We start from the raw sequence: 17,455 nt of genomic DNA on the forward strand, positions 1-17,455 counted from the left end.
TTGCACAGTCATAATACATGAAGTTTGAGGATTTTTGAATAGTTTCCGGTAAACTCTCTGAGTAATTGTCCATAATATATGTAATGTATGTCTATGCTATTAAAACAATTTTTATTGCATGATTCATACATGTACTGTGAAACTTTTTGACATCCTTTATGATTTTCAGTTTTGTCATCAAAAGCTTTTTGTCTGTCTATATATATTTTATTTGAAGAGTTTTGCGTAATACTAAACTAAAACCAAGCCCTGAGGGTTTATTTTTTCCCTTTTCATGATAGGTGGGGTATATAATCTATGTTTAACAAATGTCAAGGAAAAGATTTGAGTCGCCAAATAGCATTTTGTTCATAAAACAACAAAATGAGGCATGTATTTTTGAGTTTGTAAATAAAAATTGTAACCGGAAGCAGAACAACAAAATAAAGAACAAAATAAAACAGAAAAACAGGATTGATTCGACCTTTATTTTTTTTCTTAAGTTTTTGTGACTTCATTTTTAAATTCTATTCTACAAATAGATTTATATACTAGTCTATGTCAAAAGTGATTACCATTTGAAAAAAAAGTATCGAGTTAACAGCAGTACCCGATTAATGAACAGTCGAACGATGTGAGTCTTGTTTATAAAATGTTACAGTACTCACTAGCTCGGATAGAAAACACTGTGGTGTATATTTTGAAGATGTGTCTTTATATTTTAAATATATACCCTCCCCGTTTCACACGGACTTTTTCAGTGCATATAAAAGGATTGCCAAATTGCAAAAACGCTCTTAATATTACTGGTACTACATTAAATGTATACCATGGGCAAGTGTGTTTTTATTTGATCAGGTGTTATGTAACAAAAAAAAATGTCCGAATAACCCGTTACTCGATATGGGAATGTCGGCATGTATCCTGATACTAAAAATCGTCCGATTTAACAATATTAACAAATACTAGTATCCTGTCTGTCACCCACGAGGGCAGTGGTCAGATCCTGAACTCTAGAGTTGCAGAGTAAGGCGTTTAATCCTCACGTCGCGGGTGCGAATCCCACTGCGGGACATGTATACTGGTCCTTTTGAGACCGTATAAAGCGAGGTCTCGTATCGCAGAAGATGTCACAAATTAAAAGCTCCGTCTGTAGCATCAAGTGCCGAATATAAGTCCAACCAGTGATTTTTTTCTCAATTCAATTTTTAACAAACTGCTGTATTTTAAATTACTGGTAGTATTAAATTGGAATTTATGACTTTTTACCTTCAAAAATACTCAAATTATGATGCGTCCATTAAATTATTAGATTTAAGACTATTGAGATTTCTCCACATTTTTGACAATTTGGATGATAACGCTGAATACATTCGATAACGTCAACTCGACGTGACGGCAGAAGAAAGAAGTAATTTTTCACGTCATAAACTGTATATCCATACGAACTCAGTAAGGGCAAGATGCCTTCCTTAAAATGGTCTTTTGTTTTGTGTCTGAAATTAAAAAAGAGAAATAACTAGAGCCGAGCTCGTTGCAAAGCAACGAGTAGGTCTTCCGTCCTGTTTGACCGGAAGTAACTTTCATAAAAGATAAATAGTAATGAAGTCCCAAAATTGTTTAATCCTCCAAATCTATGTTAATTATTGCAAAATTAAGTCATTTTTGGCAACTTCCGGTTTGACCGGAAGTGACGTCGACGGACGGAAAATTAAGATTTAAGCTTCATGTGACATATGATATCCAAAAACCTGTCAAGAACTGGAAAAATATGCAATTTTTGACTACTTCCGGTTTGACCGGAAGTGACGTCGCCGGACGTATTTTGACGATTGCATTAGATAAAGCTTGATATTTTGAACAACTTTGCTTCTTTGACGTATTACAAATTCTCAATACTTTCTGAGATATAAAGGAAAAACTTTCGGCCCCTTTTGGCCCTTAATTATAGGGGCCAGCCCCTTATCGTTGATAAAAAGATCGTGACATCTTCACAACTAATACATGTCTTTACAAAATATTAACATGTAAAAAGATACTGCCAAAAATGTGTGAAAAATTTCGAAATTCACGAAAGTCTTTTTTCGAGCCATAGCGAGCGCCGACGTGCTGCCCTTCCGGAGAATAAGAAAGGTGTGTGTCACATCAGCACATGTTGCTCTATCATCGCTGAAAATCTTACGTTTCTATCTAAAAGCACTTTTGAGAAAAGTGCTGGACAATGTGACCCTCTGAAAATCACTAAATCGCGGAAATCTCGAAACCGGAAGTGACGTAATAAAAATAAAAAATTATATATCAGGTTTGATTGATGTTCCATCAGTCCTGAAAGTTTCATGAAAATCGATCGAGCCGTTTCCGAGAAATCGCGTGCACAAAATCGGTAAGAAAAAAAACAATAAAAGCCGAGCTCGTTGCAAAGCAACGAGTAGGTCTTCCGTCCTGTTTGACCGGAAGTAACTTTCATTTAAAAAAAAAAGATAAAGAGTAATGAAGTCCAAAAATGGTTTAATCCTTCAAATCTATGTTAATTATTGCAAAATTAAACCATTTTTTGCAACTTCCGGTTTGACCGGAAGTGAGGACGACGGACGAAAAATAAAGATTTTTCCAACATATGATTCCAAATTCCAAAAACCTGTCAAGAACAGCAAAAATATGCAATTTTTGACTACTTCCGGTTTACGGAAGTGACGTCGCCGGACGTATTTTGACGACGCCATTAGATAAAGTTTGATATTTTGAACAACTTTGCTTCTTTGACGTATTACAAATTCTCAACACTTTTTGAGATATAAAGGAAAAAATTTCGGCCCCTTTTGGCCCTTTATTATAGGGGCCAGCCCCTTATCGTTGATATCTTTTGAAAGATCGTGACATTCTTCACAACTTTTGTTCTATATGTGTTTACAAAATATTAACGTGTAAAAAGATATTGCCAAAAATGTGTGAAAAATTTCTAAATTCCCGATTGGTCTTTCTTCGAGCCATAGCAAGCGCCGAATCGCTGCTTTTCCGGAGTATAAGAAAGGTGTATGTCACATCAGCACATATAGCTCTATCATCGCTGAAAATCTTACGTTTCTATCTAAAAGAGAGAAAAATGCTGGAATTTGTCTGAAAATCACTAAACGAAAATCTCGAAACCGGAAGTGACGTCATAAAAATAAAAAATTATCTATCAGGTTTGATTAATGTTCCGTCAGTCCTGAAAGTTTCATGAAAATCGATCAAGCCGTTTACGAGAAATCGCGTGCACAAAATCGGTAAGAAAAAAAAACAATAATAAAAATAGTGGAAAAGAAACCTAAGAATAACAAGAAGGTCTTCCGCTGAAGACGGAAGACCTAAATTATACGCTTATGGTCATGAACAATTGAACAATTATGCGTATACTAGTATAATGGATAATAACAGCGCACCTGCTTTCCATGATCTTATTATAAGATAGACCGAGGAACGCCTGGGCCATTCCCTGCCAGTTATGGGGGTTTTTATATTGTACGTCTAGGTCTAGCAAGGTAGACAGGTCATCTACGAAGTGGATGCTGTTGTCCATAGCACCCTCCAACATCGCAGATATTGTTGGACATGAGACTTAAAGGATAAAATGCTCAGATTAGGCATATGCATTGTAAAGCAAAAGAATGTTTTAAAAAGATAAAAATATTATAATATTAGTACATGTACATTGTACTCACCAGGACAACTCTTTTCAGGAGATGCAACCGGAAGACAGACTGTATAGAGAGGTAATGGAATAGAAATTATTTATTGAGAAAATTAGGTTTTCCAAATATTTGAGATGACAAAACCACGCTGTCCATGTCGAAAAAACCATACCTGGTTCTGCATAATTATCTTTTGGTGGATGCCACTCTATAAAAACCACATCCTCCCAAATTTCCCCGGCGTCTTCACGTTTCAGTGAAGATACATCCAAGGGATACATAGAGGAAATTCAATGTTTTGTAGTTGAATATGGAATTTATTTCACGAGTGGGACAGGATTTTTGATATTTTCACGAGTGCACGAGTGAAAATATCAAAAAATCCTGTCTTAAGAGTGAAATAAATTCCATATTCAACTACAAAACATTGAATTTTCTGTTTATTACATTTTCCTTCATTTTTCCCTTTACTCTGTCTTTTTCTAATGCAGTCATAGTCTACATGTACATGACGTCATAGTTGAGCAGTTGAGATGTCATAGCTAAGTGCTGTACGTGAGATTGAACACGTTGTAAACAAGAATTTCAACAGCATATTTGGCGAATCTTTTGCAATTTTATTCTATGTAAGAATGGTTTTTTTATTTTCTAACGGACCAAGGAGTATTTTTTTTTACAACATTCTTTGTTATCGGGAGAAGAATCGAGAGTTTTCCCGCACTTCTGATATTTGTCACACCGTGACAGGATATCATTTTGATATCCTTTCACACTGTGACAGGATATCACTTTTATTCAATGGATAAATTACAGTATTTCACTGTTGAAAATGTAATAAATGTTTTTATCTGATGTTGAAGAAGAGAGGGGAGATACATGTCTACTTTCCTCTCTTTCCTCCTGCTGATTATTTACAGAGTCTGATCCACATGTTTCTCTGCTGGCACTTAAATATTCATGCCTTGCCTCTTCAAAAGAGTCGTGTTGATAACTTGAAAACTTGGTTCTTTGGAAGAATGCATTGCCAGAACGATCATTTTCAGTCTCTGAGTTATCTGAATCCAGATCCACTTGAGCTAAATTGTTTATTTCAACCCGAGCATTGTCTTCATTTCCGTATAACACAGGTATAGTGTTCTTTTTGATAAGACAAACAGTTCCCTCAGTACTAGAACTGCTACCGTCAGCAGAATTCCTATCGGCAAAGTTCGAACCCTGGTCGACGTCAGTTACTGCATTTTTAAACAATCCTTTTTGAAAAATTCTTCTTGTGAATAAGTTTCTTCGAAGCAAGAAGCTAATTAGCAAAATGATCATTAAAAACACGATTGCTAAAGGTACTACGATTGCGGCGAGAGAACTGGATGATATTTCCGATGATTCACCAGACGAATCTGAAAGAAACCAAGATAGCACTATAATGATAAGTAATTAATATATTTGCCATTTCTTTTTTTTACAACCATATTAGGCCATTAACAACTGAATACATACCGGTATATAATATGTAGATTTGTATTGTTTTAATTTTAATGATATAACTTCGTTATCTTGACCCTCTATCTTTTTTTAGAATATTCAAATTTTACCAAGCAAAGGGTAAGGAATGTGTCCTGATAATCTTTTTGAAAATTGTATTTAAACATTATCTACATTCATTAACTGGGACTTGAGACCATAGTGTCATTGAAAACTTTTTAAATGAAAAATTGTATATGACAAAATTTCAATTGAAAAATACAATTTTTTGAAGTGGAAAATTAGTAACATGATCAACTTTTCTGGGCACGCGTCCGTCTTGGGGCAGACAAAAATTGTTTCTCTCCATTACAGAAGATTTTTTTGGAATCTTAGCAATTTTTTCAACTTTATATTTTTAGTAGATAAAAAAAATGTGCAAGTGCCTTGCTATAATTCTATTTTCGTAATTTTTACACGTTTTTGCGTCATGGTATATTAGAGAAGTGCATCAACAGATGCAAGTTTTGTACACTTACAGCAAATGAAGCATAGAACCAAAATCTCTGAAACTCGAAATGTAAGTCACACGTAGCATTCATGTATCCATCGTATGCTTAATATCTGTACTCAGTGACTTGCCCTAAATTTTTTGAATCTCCCACATTTTCGTCATTGAAGTGGGATTTTACTATTGAAGTGTGATCTTACATGGGGTAGTGGTTTAAACATATAATTTACAATTCAACATTTTATAATTTCAAGAAAAATAATCGATTACTTACTTTCTACTGCTGAATGCATAGTGCTTGATGTATCAGTCACTTTTTCAATATGTGCTTAACAACGAAATACTTTCAATAAAAGATGTGTTATTCAGTCTTATGAAAAATTATTCTATTGAATTCTTTTCATCAAAATATGTTTAATTAGCAATAAAAAGAACAATTTATGCTTTCTGTTGATGAAGATACGAAGCTTCCAATGGATAAAAAATATTATTTTTCGCATGTTATCACTTCGAGTTAATACAGTGTACATAGTTCTAAACAGCTAGCAAGCAAAGGGTAAGACATGTGTTCTGATAATCTTCTTGAAAATTACATTAACATATCAACATCAACAGACATTTATTTATTAGGTCGAGACCATAGTGTCATCTAATTTTTAATTTTTCAACAAAAAAATGTAAATGACAAAATTTTAATTGGAAAATTCAAAATTTTGAAGAGGATAATTAGTGTCATAATCAACTTTTCTGGGCACATGTCCGTCTTGGAGACAAAAATTGTTTCTCTCCACTAAAGTAGATTTTTTCTAAATCTGAATTTTTAAAATCTAATATATGTAAGAGATAAACAAAATGTGCAAGAGCCTTGCAAAAATCCTATTTTTGTAATTTCCCCCGTTTTGGCGTCATGGTGTCGTTTTAAATTTCTACATTGAAAAGAGCATCAACAGATGCTTTAGTTTTGTACCATTTACAGGAAATGAAGCACACAACAAAAATCTCTGAAACAAGAAATGTAAATCACACGTAGCATTTATGTATTCATCGTATGCTTTAATAAATCTGCATGTATCTAGTGACTTGCCTCAAATTCTTTGAATATATCTCCCACATTGTCGTTATTGGAGTGGGATGGTAATGTAGAATGGTGAACTTGGACATGGGGGGGGGGTTTAAATATTTAATTTACAATTCTACATTTCATAATTACAAAGAAAAATAATCGAATACATACTTTCTACTGCTGATGATACAGTACTTGCATCAAAGAGAAAATTTCTCGATGTTTCAGTCTTTTCTTCAGTGCGAGCTAAAACAAAGAAAAAAACAGGAATTTAAATATGTTGCCCAGTTTGGAAAAAATATATAATTGTTTTCTACTGTTTATTTTTTTAAACAGGCTCAAGTTAGATGGTACAAAGAAGTCAATGAATATAACTTAATATATTATATATATATTGAAAACAAATGATTGCAGAAAGCTAGATTTTGAACAAAATAGAAAGTTTACAGCAATTTCTTAATTTGATATTTGCACTCTTACTTCCACAAAAAAAAATGTAAATTAAAAATATAAACATCATTTTAGGCAACCATTTCTTGCATAATCTGTTCTTAATTCATAAGATGAAAAAAAATTAATCAAATACATACTTTCTCCTGTTGAAGGCAATATGCTTGCAAGGGAGAAATAAATCCTTGATGTTTCAATCACTTTCTCAGTTTGAGCTAAAACAAAGAATAGTTTTCATTAACAGATGTGTTAATTAGTCTAATAAAAATTAAATATTTTTAATTTTTTTTCAAAACATATCAAGTTAGCAGACAGACAGTTACAAAATGTATGCTTTCTGATGATGAAGATACAAAGTTCCAATGGAGAAAAAAGACGATGTTTTTGGCATTTTACAGAGAACAACTGCTTTTACTCTCCTTTTAAATCCAGTATAAGGATGTCAGGTTAAAACATAAATTTCTGATGTTGTGTAACAAATATTTTATTTCTCAGAGTGAAAAATATGTTTCAGATGTTCAAAGTGCTTTCAATATCCAAACTTTATTGATTTCATAAAATATTCTCGGGAACAAAGTGAAGACTTCGCCCCAATGATAGTATAATGCCTGTGTAGTTCCTTCTTTTTAACAATCAGTATTAAAATGCAAAAAAGTATGAACTTTCGTTGAATTGGTAACTGAAAAAGGATATTTAAATTAGAATTGACTTTGTTTTACATACAGGTTGATTCTATAGGACATTTATGGGAAGCCAAGCTGTCGAACTCCAGTTTCTCGGTGCATCTAACTTTAATGCTGGCACCACTGATACATTGCAGATGACAGGACGCATACACTGGAACTGATAATGGAGACACGCCCCTCGGACACGCCCACTTATCTCCAGCAGACGTCACATTTGGTAAGGAACCACATCCTATCAGTCAAGAGGTCAGTAGGTTAAATGGAATGAAAAAATCTTAAGTTTTTTCTCCTTCTGTTCCATCGTCTTTATCAAAAATATACATTTTAATATCATTTTTGGTATAGTCCAAAGGTTAAGTGTAATTTACTAGGAGCCAAGTAAAGGTCACAAGCCATAATGCTCGCCGTCATACTGTTCTCAAATTTAAATTTTTGTTTGTTTTTGTTTTCCATATATGAATATCTGTGGTCTTGTATTTTTTATTTCTAAAAAGTATTTTCCTATATATATGTAAGATTCCAAAGTCCGATGGTGACGTTCAAGTCACACTATTTACATCATCCAAGTTTTTTTTAATTTGAAGAAGAACTCAGTAACCTTGAATGATTCAGCGCTGCAGGGCCAAGATTTTCGAGAGAGCACGTTGTTCAAATTCAGAACTAGAGCGTATCAAAATTCTTAGTTTTTCCTAATAAAAGAAGCAGAAAGAAACCCAAATCCAAAGTGAACGCATTTCAAAAAATCATTAGGAAAGGGGGAAGGGTGTATCAGAAAGATTTTGAAGACTTTGTAAATTATACCTGGCGGTCTTAAGTTCACTGAATGGTAGTAAGGAAAAAGTCCGGTGTTCTTCTCGATATATGTTAATACATCTTTGTTTTTGTAGTAACATTCCTCAGAAAAAGCAGGAGAATCTAAGAAGCTGGCACTGGCGTTGCCATAACGACAAAGGTATTTGTCACCTGACTCCAAAGTAACATAACTGTAAATAAATAAAACACATTTAATAGCTATAGGCTTTATTATTTTTTTTTAATACTAGAGTATTATCTAAAAAGGAAGCACATATGTGTAACATTTATATCACGCAAACCGCAAGACATGAAAACTGGGACAAAAGTCAAGATGTTTATACCAGGACATTATTTTAAATCTGTTCAAGGCCAAAACTTACTATCGCCCAGTCTCGCCAGCATCTTTGTTCACGTAAATATCTTCTGGAAGAAATGTTCCCTTGAAAAGAAATGTTTACATGACAGTTTCTTTATTAATTGAATATAAATTTGAATATATAAGCTTGTTACCTCATATCATGAGATGTGAATACGTATATAAATACCGCATGTAGCTGAGGGTTACATTGAAAAATTACAACCCAAGAAAATGCCTCAGCCTCGGCTGACGACGGATTTCGAGGGGGATGTTTATTGTTACCTTCAACTAATTCCTGTATTTATTATATTATACTGAATTTATTATTTTTATAATAATCATAGCTATTGGATAAATAAAGGTGAATACTGATGTACTCTTCGTTTTAAAAAGCCACCCTACCATCTCGACCTCCCTCCTCGATAGCCCCACTCGAAAAAACACAGAGACAAGCAAGCAGGTATAAACATTAGGTATCATCTTAGCACATTTAATCATTTAAAAATTCCCACGTTGACACTCGAATCCTAAAAATAGATAATAATAAAAAACAAACATTAACACCTCGTATCAATGTGTTATTAACAGTATGTGATTGTAAACAATTAGTTTAAGAAATGAAAATAACTTGATTTTAATGTAACGTTTAAGCGATCACAGGTACTTGTGAACAGGACCCCCTATATACACCCCTGGTCAAAACTTTTTTTTTTCTTTTTTTTTTTTTGGTCATGAATTATGTTTCTAGTACTTATTTACAAAGTAGTCCATATGAAAATCCAAAAATAACATAGATTTAACGATTTACTAAAAATGTCATACCCTGGTATTATAAAATAGAGAAAAGGGTATGACTTTTTTTTAATAAATCGTTAAATCTGTTCTTTTTTTTTGGGGGGGGGGGGGGGGGTTTCATATGCAATACATTGTAAATAAGTACTAAAACATAATTCATGACAAAAAAAGAAAAAAAATTTTTGACCAGGGGCGTATGGGGGGGATTCCTGTCCACAAGTACCTGTGTAAGCGATTGGTAATTTAGATAAAATAACAGCATGTGGCACTGTGAGATACTAAAAGGTTTAAATAATTGTTTTTATCAATAAGAACATAATTTCCTTACCATACAGTCATGTGAACATCGAGTTGGTCATTTACAGGGACTGGGCGTTTTATTTTTTTTATTCCATTTTTAATAAATCTGTTTTTAAAAGATCACCATTAGAACTGTGAAGAAAGCACTGGAAAAAGTGGAATTGTTTCCTCTTCAAATGTATTGTAGTGAACCCAAAGAGATCCAGAAAAACTTGCTGACAATTTAATACGACACAATTAAGAAAGCTCTTCGTCGATATCCTCAGTTAATGTCTCAAGTGAACGTTTGTGTGCACTCAAAAACAAATACCTAATGGTTTTCCTCTTAACAGAAACATTGCAGCTGTGCAGCGAAGAGCCGATTACGGATAATTTTTTCAAACCAGTAACTAATGAATAATAGGGAAGAACTGGGTACGGTATGTTTAACGAGGCGGCCCTGTAAAATTGGCAAAAATTAAACGCACGATAACATTTTTTGAACTTTGTTAATTTATTGTTAAGGTTCCCCTTTGTGAAAAATTGGTATCAACTTTCCTCAACTCACGTGACTTTTTGTGTATATAACGTTTAAACCGGTCTAATATTCCGAAATTCACCTATTTTGAACGTTTTCCTCCTCTTCAAGTTTAAATTTCGATGTGGCCGCATCCGAGTACATATGCGAAACTTCGCAGAAAGAACAAGTATATTTTTGTTTCTAATATGCAAGAGAAAAATTGACTGTACAAAAGTGCGGCCACGTCCGTTTTTAAGAAAAACTGTAGTTGAAAATACTTCGTTTTTGGATAGATGTGGCTTTTCCCCCTCATAAAAATCTATACTTTTAAAGAAATTAAATGTTGAAGTCTGAATCTGAATGTGTTATTATCTAATCTATACTTTTACAGAAATTTGTTGTTTAAATCTGTATCTGAATGTTATGAAACCACATAAACTTTTCTTCGTAAAAGAACTATATGCGGTATATTGCATATGTTTGCCCCCACAAAAGTCAAATTTTGAAAACTTCCTGAAATGTGCTGAATTCAATAAATTGTACGAGAAATATAAGTTAACAGAAAATATTATAGTTCCAGAGCAGTGTATTCACAATTTCTGTTTTTATGACGTCACAAACTAGTCCGATTTTATATCCTTTTTCAGAAAGAGGACAAAATGGACAAAATTTCAACAATTTAAGCTTTAAAATTTATAGAGCGCATGTGTGTTCAGGAACAATATTGACATATTTCATTGATATTATCAGTCTACACATTATATCAAAATATTTATCCTGAACACACATGCGCTCGGTGACTTTTATTTAAAGTATCGACGAAATATGTACATTTTTCTGCAAAATTCATAAAAAACTGAAATTTACGTCATATTTGTGACGTCATTACGTAAAAATGACGTCATAACTTATGAAATTATTCAGTGCTTTGAAGTCAGCATATATATACTCCCATGTTTAAGGACTTAATTAAATAGCGGCTGTTTTTGCACATTTGATTATGACGTTATTTATCACAAAAAGTTTGATTTTGCAAATGACTTTAAGTCTGTACGAATCAAGTTGATTAATACAAAGTGCATGCTATTGTACGTAAACCTCGTACATGCTTTATAATTAAATTTCAGTCTGAAATGTGAACATGTAATGCTCTAGGAAAAATTAAATACAATACTGAATGAAAGGAATAATTTATAAAATACTAGTATTACTAAACTGCTAAAAGTCAATAATATGATGAAAGTTTTTAATCAATATAATTGTTCAGCGGAAAATAGGGGTTGTATTTATATATTGCCGTTATTTTCAACGAGGAAACATCTCATCATATATATCAAAGCGTGAAAATATGATAAAGATGGAATCAATCTTCAACACTAAAAACGCATTAAATTTAATCATGCATTTTCCTCTTTTTTTCTTATCATCATCATCATTATTATTAAGTATTAAAATCATCATGCAGCTTTTTTAAAGTATAAATTTGAAATGCTTTCAAAATATAATTTATCATGCTGAACTGTAAGACTATATGACACTGTAAACAATTTACAAGTATTTTTTTCTATTATTAAAAGTTTTAAACAAAATGCTAAGTGTAAAAGCTCAATTCAAGTGTATGTATTTTACATTTTGTGCATGGAAATTTGATTTAGAGAATTCGAAATTAACAAATGTTAAAGAGTAAGGCCCATATACTAGCTTGTCTAATATATATATAAAAATTTGCTTGTAATTTTGTAAAACAAGTTTTTTCTTTACCGTTTTTTAATAAATGATCAAATTTATTTTTTTGTGAAATCCTTTCCACCATGAATTTTAAAACACAAACTTATTTTTTATCACTCGCGGTGTTGTCGATGCATGTTAATTCTCATGCACGAAATATTATTTTTCCGCTCATGTGCAATGTGAATTTCACAATACTAGTGAAAATAAGTTGCTGGTCAACCTAATATATTTTCGCAATAAGTTAAATGAGGAATAAAATAAAATTTTGCGTTTATCAAAATATTTATATTCGTACGGTAAACGTTACAACGTTCAACAAATGACGTTGTAGACATAAATAATGCCATAAACGCAACATTTCAGCAATAAGGGAACTTTGAATTTTTTTAGCGAAAAATCTAGCGAGAAGACACATATTGATTTTTTTATATCAATAGTTTTGATTTTACCTCATCTTCACATTTTGAAATTCCTCCCTAATTCGTCTACGTCTTTAAAAAGTTATCCAAGCTTTTTAAAAGTATTTTCACAAAATTGGCTTAAAAATGAAATATATTTTTTTTAAAAAAAAATGTACTAATGACAATACGCGTTTATAGTAATATAGCATTAAAACTACGTAGGCAAATTTTATAAAAATTTTAAATAATAGATAAATTCTCAGGAACATTATATCAAATTTTCAGGATATGTTTTCTCGTAAGAATTTTTATGCAGTAAACCCGCGACCTACCTTAAGGACTTAATTAAATATTACTCCATCAAAGTTTGATTTTGGGGGGCAAATGTTGGTTAATACCGCATATAGTTCTTTATCAAGGGACATTGCATGGAAATAAATGACGCAATACATTAAAAACATGACGTCACAATGAGCCGGCATATGTTGAATAACCAAATTTTTGTCTTTAAGAAGACATGCTTTTCCAGATTATCGCTGCATACTATCGATGTAGTTTACGCTTTATATTAGGACTTTTAAGAAATTAATGAAGTCATTAATAAGACATTGCTTTTTGAAAATTAATTTTAAAATAATTAAACAACTGGGGATGTAAAATTGTGTTGTTTTTATTAGTTTAAAAGAATTACAACCAAACGGAAGTGATGGGAATCCAAGAAATAATACATTAGATCTAGCAACCATGATGCTTGTTTACATAGGATATAAATGTTTGAAGTTAAATGACATTCATTAAATCTGGGCATGAATCCGAAGGAACTGGGGAGGGGATTGATGGATCCAGTATCAGCTGGTTGAAAGGGGGTGTGTGCACATCAATCTGAATTTTACAAAATGTTATGCGTTCCGAAATCAAGAGAGACAAGAATACAAACAGAATTAAATTATTCCATAATAAAATAATAATATGATAAATTTTTAATCAATATAATCAGTGGACATAAGTTTACATTTATATATGTGCCTCTTTTAAAAAGTTCTGTTTCATATATAGGTAGTGTGATATTCATTGGATGTTTGAAATTTTATTGAAAATCATCATGAGCTTTTTTCAAATATTTAAATTAAACATTTACATTGAATGTTGACATAGTGCTTTAAAGCAGGTTTAAATAAACATCAATTTCAAAGGCAGTTTTTGCCTGCGCCGAGCCCCCCCCCCCCCCCCCCCCCAATCCACAGTGATTTTTAAAAATTTGCTTGTATTTTGTAAAACAAGCATTTATTAATAAATTAATTATTTTTTTGTTAAGTGCTAGCATTAAACACAAAAAAACTTACGTATTGTTAGATAACCCAATATTATTTTACCGCCATGGCAATGTGTTCTTAAATTCCTGCAAAGTGACGATTGGTTTGCTAAATCAAATGAGGGCACATATTATAGTAGATGTTCGTTCCCCGGACCCTGCCAGGAATGTGCCCCCAACCCCCAAGGGACTTCAACGCAGCTCCAGACACCTTGTCCTCAATACCATTCCTATATTAAATAACATACATGTAATTTACAAGGAATTTAGATAATGAAATAATTTTTTTTTGAAAAAAATTGGGCTACAGTTGTAAGTTTTGGCAAATTCTATGTAATTTTTGAAAGATGCTGCAATCAACTATTTATTTGTGTCTGAATAAAGATTTAACAGTTCCCAATAGCAATTAACAAATATATACAAGTGTAGGCAATTTTAACATATTATCACGTATATTTAAGAAATAAAAACAAGCATAATGCATTATTTTATATCAAGAGACATGTCCTTCCGCTGCATACTATCGATGTATTTAGCTCGATTAGGACTTTTTCAGAAATTAATGAAGTCATTAATAAGACATTGCTTTTTGAAAATTACTTGTGTTAAAACGAATGTATCAGACAGAATACTGTTAAGATTTAAAAGAATTTCAACCAAATTATCCAAGAAATAATACATTAAATATGTCATAGGATATAAATATTGATACAAATGACATTCATCAGGGCTGGGAAGGTGGGGAGGGTTGTCCAGTCCAGTATCACCTTAGTGAAAACGGTGCACATCAGATCTGAATTTTAAAGATGTCAACTTCCGTCAGTGATGATTATTCGTTCCGAAAAAATATGAAAAGTATTTTATCGTTACTACAAGAACAAATGACGTAAAACATTGCGAAGGCCCCAAAAAGTTATTGTTTCCAAAGGTAGTGTGACACGATTGGACTTGAAATTATTATTGTCACTGAAATCTATCAAATATCTACAAACATTTACATTTAGGAGGTATTGTAAAGCATAATCAACATCAATTTCTTAGCAGTTTTTGTCTCAGTAGATGTCACGAAGTCACATAAATGATGTAATACATATCAGCTGTTTGTGAGGTATATTTTAAAAGAATTTTTCATTACAACTACTTTCAAGAAAAAAAAAATTTTGGCAATCTCGCTTTTACTGGTAATCGGGAATGACAAACCAACTTATAAAAAAAATGCACGCCACACGCTTTAGTTTTCATTAGTTTTCGTATATTAATAACATACATGTAACTGCAAAAGTGTAGCTTATAAAAATGTTTATAACGAAAAGGGACTTGAACTAAGTTTTGGTATTTTTAGATTAAGTGTTTTGTTATTCTGCATTTCGATTATTTGTATTTTGCTTCATTTAAATAGAAAAATATATAGAAGTGGGGGGGGTGGGTGGGTTACTGATTATCACGATGAACAATTATGACTACCAATGAACAAGTTTATATCAAGACAGTCCTTTCCTATTTTTTTATCTCCTTCCGACTTTGAAAATCAGGTTTACAGCCGACATCATTGGAAAACAAAACGCACAGACCTCTATAGCTGGCATGTATAAACTATGTAAATCATACACATAACATTTCAATGTAGTGCAATATTTATTTCTACAAGTCTAGAAAATCATGCCTGAAATTCTACATTGTAAACTTTCACAGAGTCTTCACAAACTTAAAAGTGTGCCATTGTGACCTTTTATTTTACTTTTTGATCCGACACATGTTTTGGGTTTCTAACGTCAAAACATAAAAGAGAGGTATCCCCAAAAGCATAAAAGACGGACGGACATCCCGATCACTATATACCCTCCCACTTTTCAAGCGAGGGTAAAAAAAATCTAAAATCAAAGAAAATTGAAAAAGGCATATCATATAAACCCGAAATAGGGAGTAAATTATATGTTCATAAAAAAAAACAACATTCATAGCACCGTCATTTGTTGGAATGGAAAGGGGAAGTAGGCATGTTTGTGATTTGCCAAACTATTCCTTGAAATTTTCGAATCTTTCATCATTCAATAAGAACACTTTCGTGTTACGTATATTTCTATATAGGCCAAACAAGATCAAGTTTTTGGGTTGAGAATTCCCCCTTATTCATGTTGTAGGAGTGAAAAAAATTACGCCATTAAATGTTTTATTCTTTCTCCAGGCTCAGTAAAATTACACGAAATAAGATAAACTCTGCCTCTTTGTTGCTATGTTCTCGGGAAGTATAATCAACCGGTAGAGTTCACGAAGTACGGCATCGTCGGATATGCTTCGTCCCTCTCTCCATCACGATGGTGGAAAGAGAGAGAAGCGTAATCAGCTGTGGATTCATGGAAAAAGGAACGAAGCGTAATCAGCCGTGGATTTCCTACAATGGGAGTACGGAAATTAGACATAACCTCCTCCCCCATTTGTTATATTTTAGAAAGTAGACATTTGCATTTTCCGATCATGAAAAAGTTGAGGCACTAAATATATATTTCTTTATACCTTATGTAGAGGACTTAATTTGACACAAAGCACCAAACAAATACTCATTCTACAATTAAAATCAGGAAATAATTGGTAAATAGAACCATTATCAGCTTAGTTTGGACTTTCAGTAAGGCGTGGCATTCTCGTTGCTACATGAAATGGCGAGTAGATTCTCATTGGTAAAGAAATTAATAACATCAGGAACTTTAAATTGTTGTTGACAACGATGAGACGACATAAGCGCCACCTCTTTCCAGGACGAAACAATGTAATTGGTTATTTGTTACACTAATTGACATTTGTCCGAATTTCTATCTCATGAATATTTCAACGGTGAAGGAAAGCTGTGTAAATTTCATAAGCTAATTATGTAACGTCGAGAATGCCACGCCTTACTGAAAGTCCAAACTAAGCTGGTAATGGTCCTAAATCTATTTGACCCGATTACACAAGTCACAAAAGGTTGAAAGCAACAATTTTGACTTTTTTTCAGAACCGCTATGCATACTATTACTAGTATACATCTTTAAGGAAAAATACTTTTCTCAATCCTCATAAATTAGCTCATATTCTCTCCCTATTTCAAACAATATTACCCAAATGTAGTAGTACAAACCGGTTTAACTTTTTATTGGAATAAAAAGTCTGAGTGGTCTGAATGAAATACTCAATACTTGCAAACCCTCAGTAAAGGCTTTAGGCTTTCATTCTACCCTCAGAAGCTTTATATATGTTGTAACATAAGCTTCTGAAGATAAAAAAAAACACATCACGAGATTGATTACAACTAGAGAGAACCTGGTGTTTAAATAATTCTATATTATTTAATATACTAGATAAGGAATTCGAGTATACATTGTACTTCGTTTCAAAGAGTCCATTTTAAAAATGTCAATATCTTTCCTCATTTAAACTGAATCATCGACATCGTTTTACACTTTAGTATT

At 32.5% G+C, this 17,455-nt stretch overlaps 1 protein-coding gene across 1 annotated transcript; it reads right to left on the minus strand.

The window, feature by feature from the left end:
- Positions 1–1,179: 1,179 nt before the first annotated feature.
- On the minus strand, positions 1,180–10,449 carry LOC134242295 (uncharacterized). Its single transcript, XM_062724381.1, has 13 exons — positions 10,095–10,449; positions 9,374–9,498; positions 8,994–9,052; positions 8,620–8,801; positions 7,856–8,050; positions 7,273–7,347; positions 6,854–6,928; positions 5,894–5,947; positions 4,487–5,044; positions 3,823–3,939; positions 3,681–3,719; positions 3,402–3,576; positions 1,180–1,475 (listed from the first exon to the last, which is right to left on the minus strand). The coding sequence occupies exons 2-13, from the start codon at positions 9,467–9,469 to the stop codon at positions 1,280–1,282; spliced, it is 1,821 nt and encodes a 606-aa protein (XP_062580365.1). The 5' UTR covers positions 9,470–9,498; positions 10,095–10,449; the 3' UTR covers positions 1,180–1,279.
- Positions 10,450–17,455: the final 7,006 nt, after the last annotated feature.

Source organism: Saccostrea cucullata, unplaced genomic scaffold (assembly GCF_032062105.1).
Source record: "Saccostrea cucullata isolate Sc308-1 unplaced genomic scaffold, CSIRO_AGI_Scuc_v1 ctg5365, whole genome shotgun sequence".
NCBI classification, from domain to species: domain Eukaryota; kingdom Metazoa; phylum Mollusca; class Bivalvia; order Ostreida; family Ostreidae; genus Saccostrea; species Saccostrea cuccullata.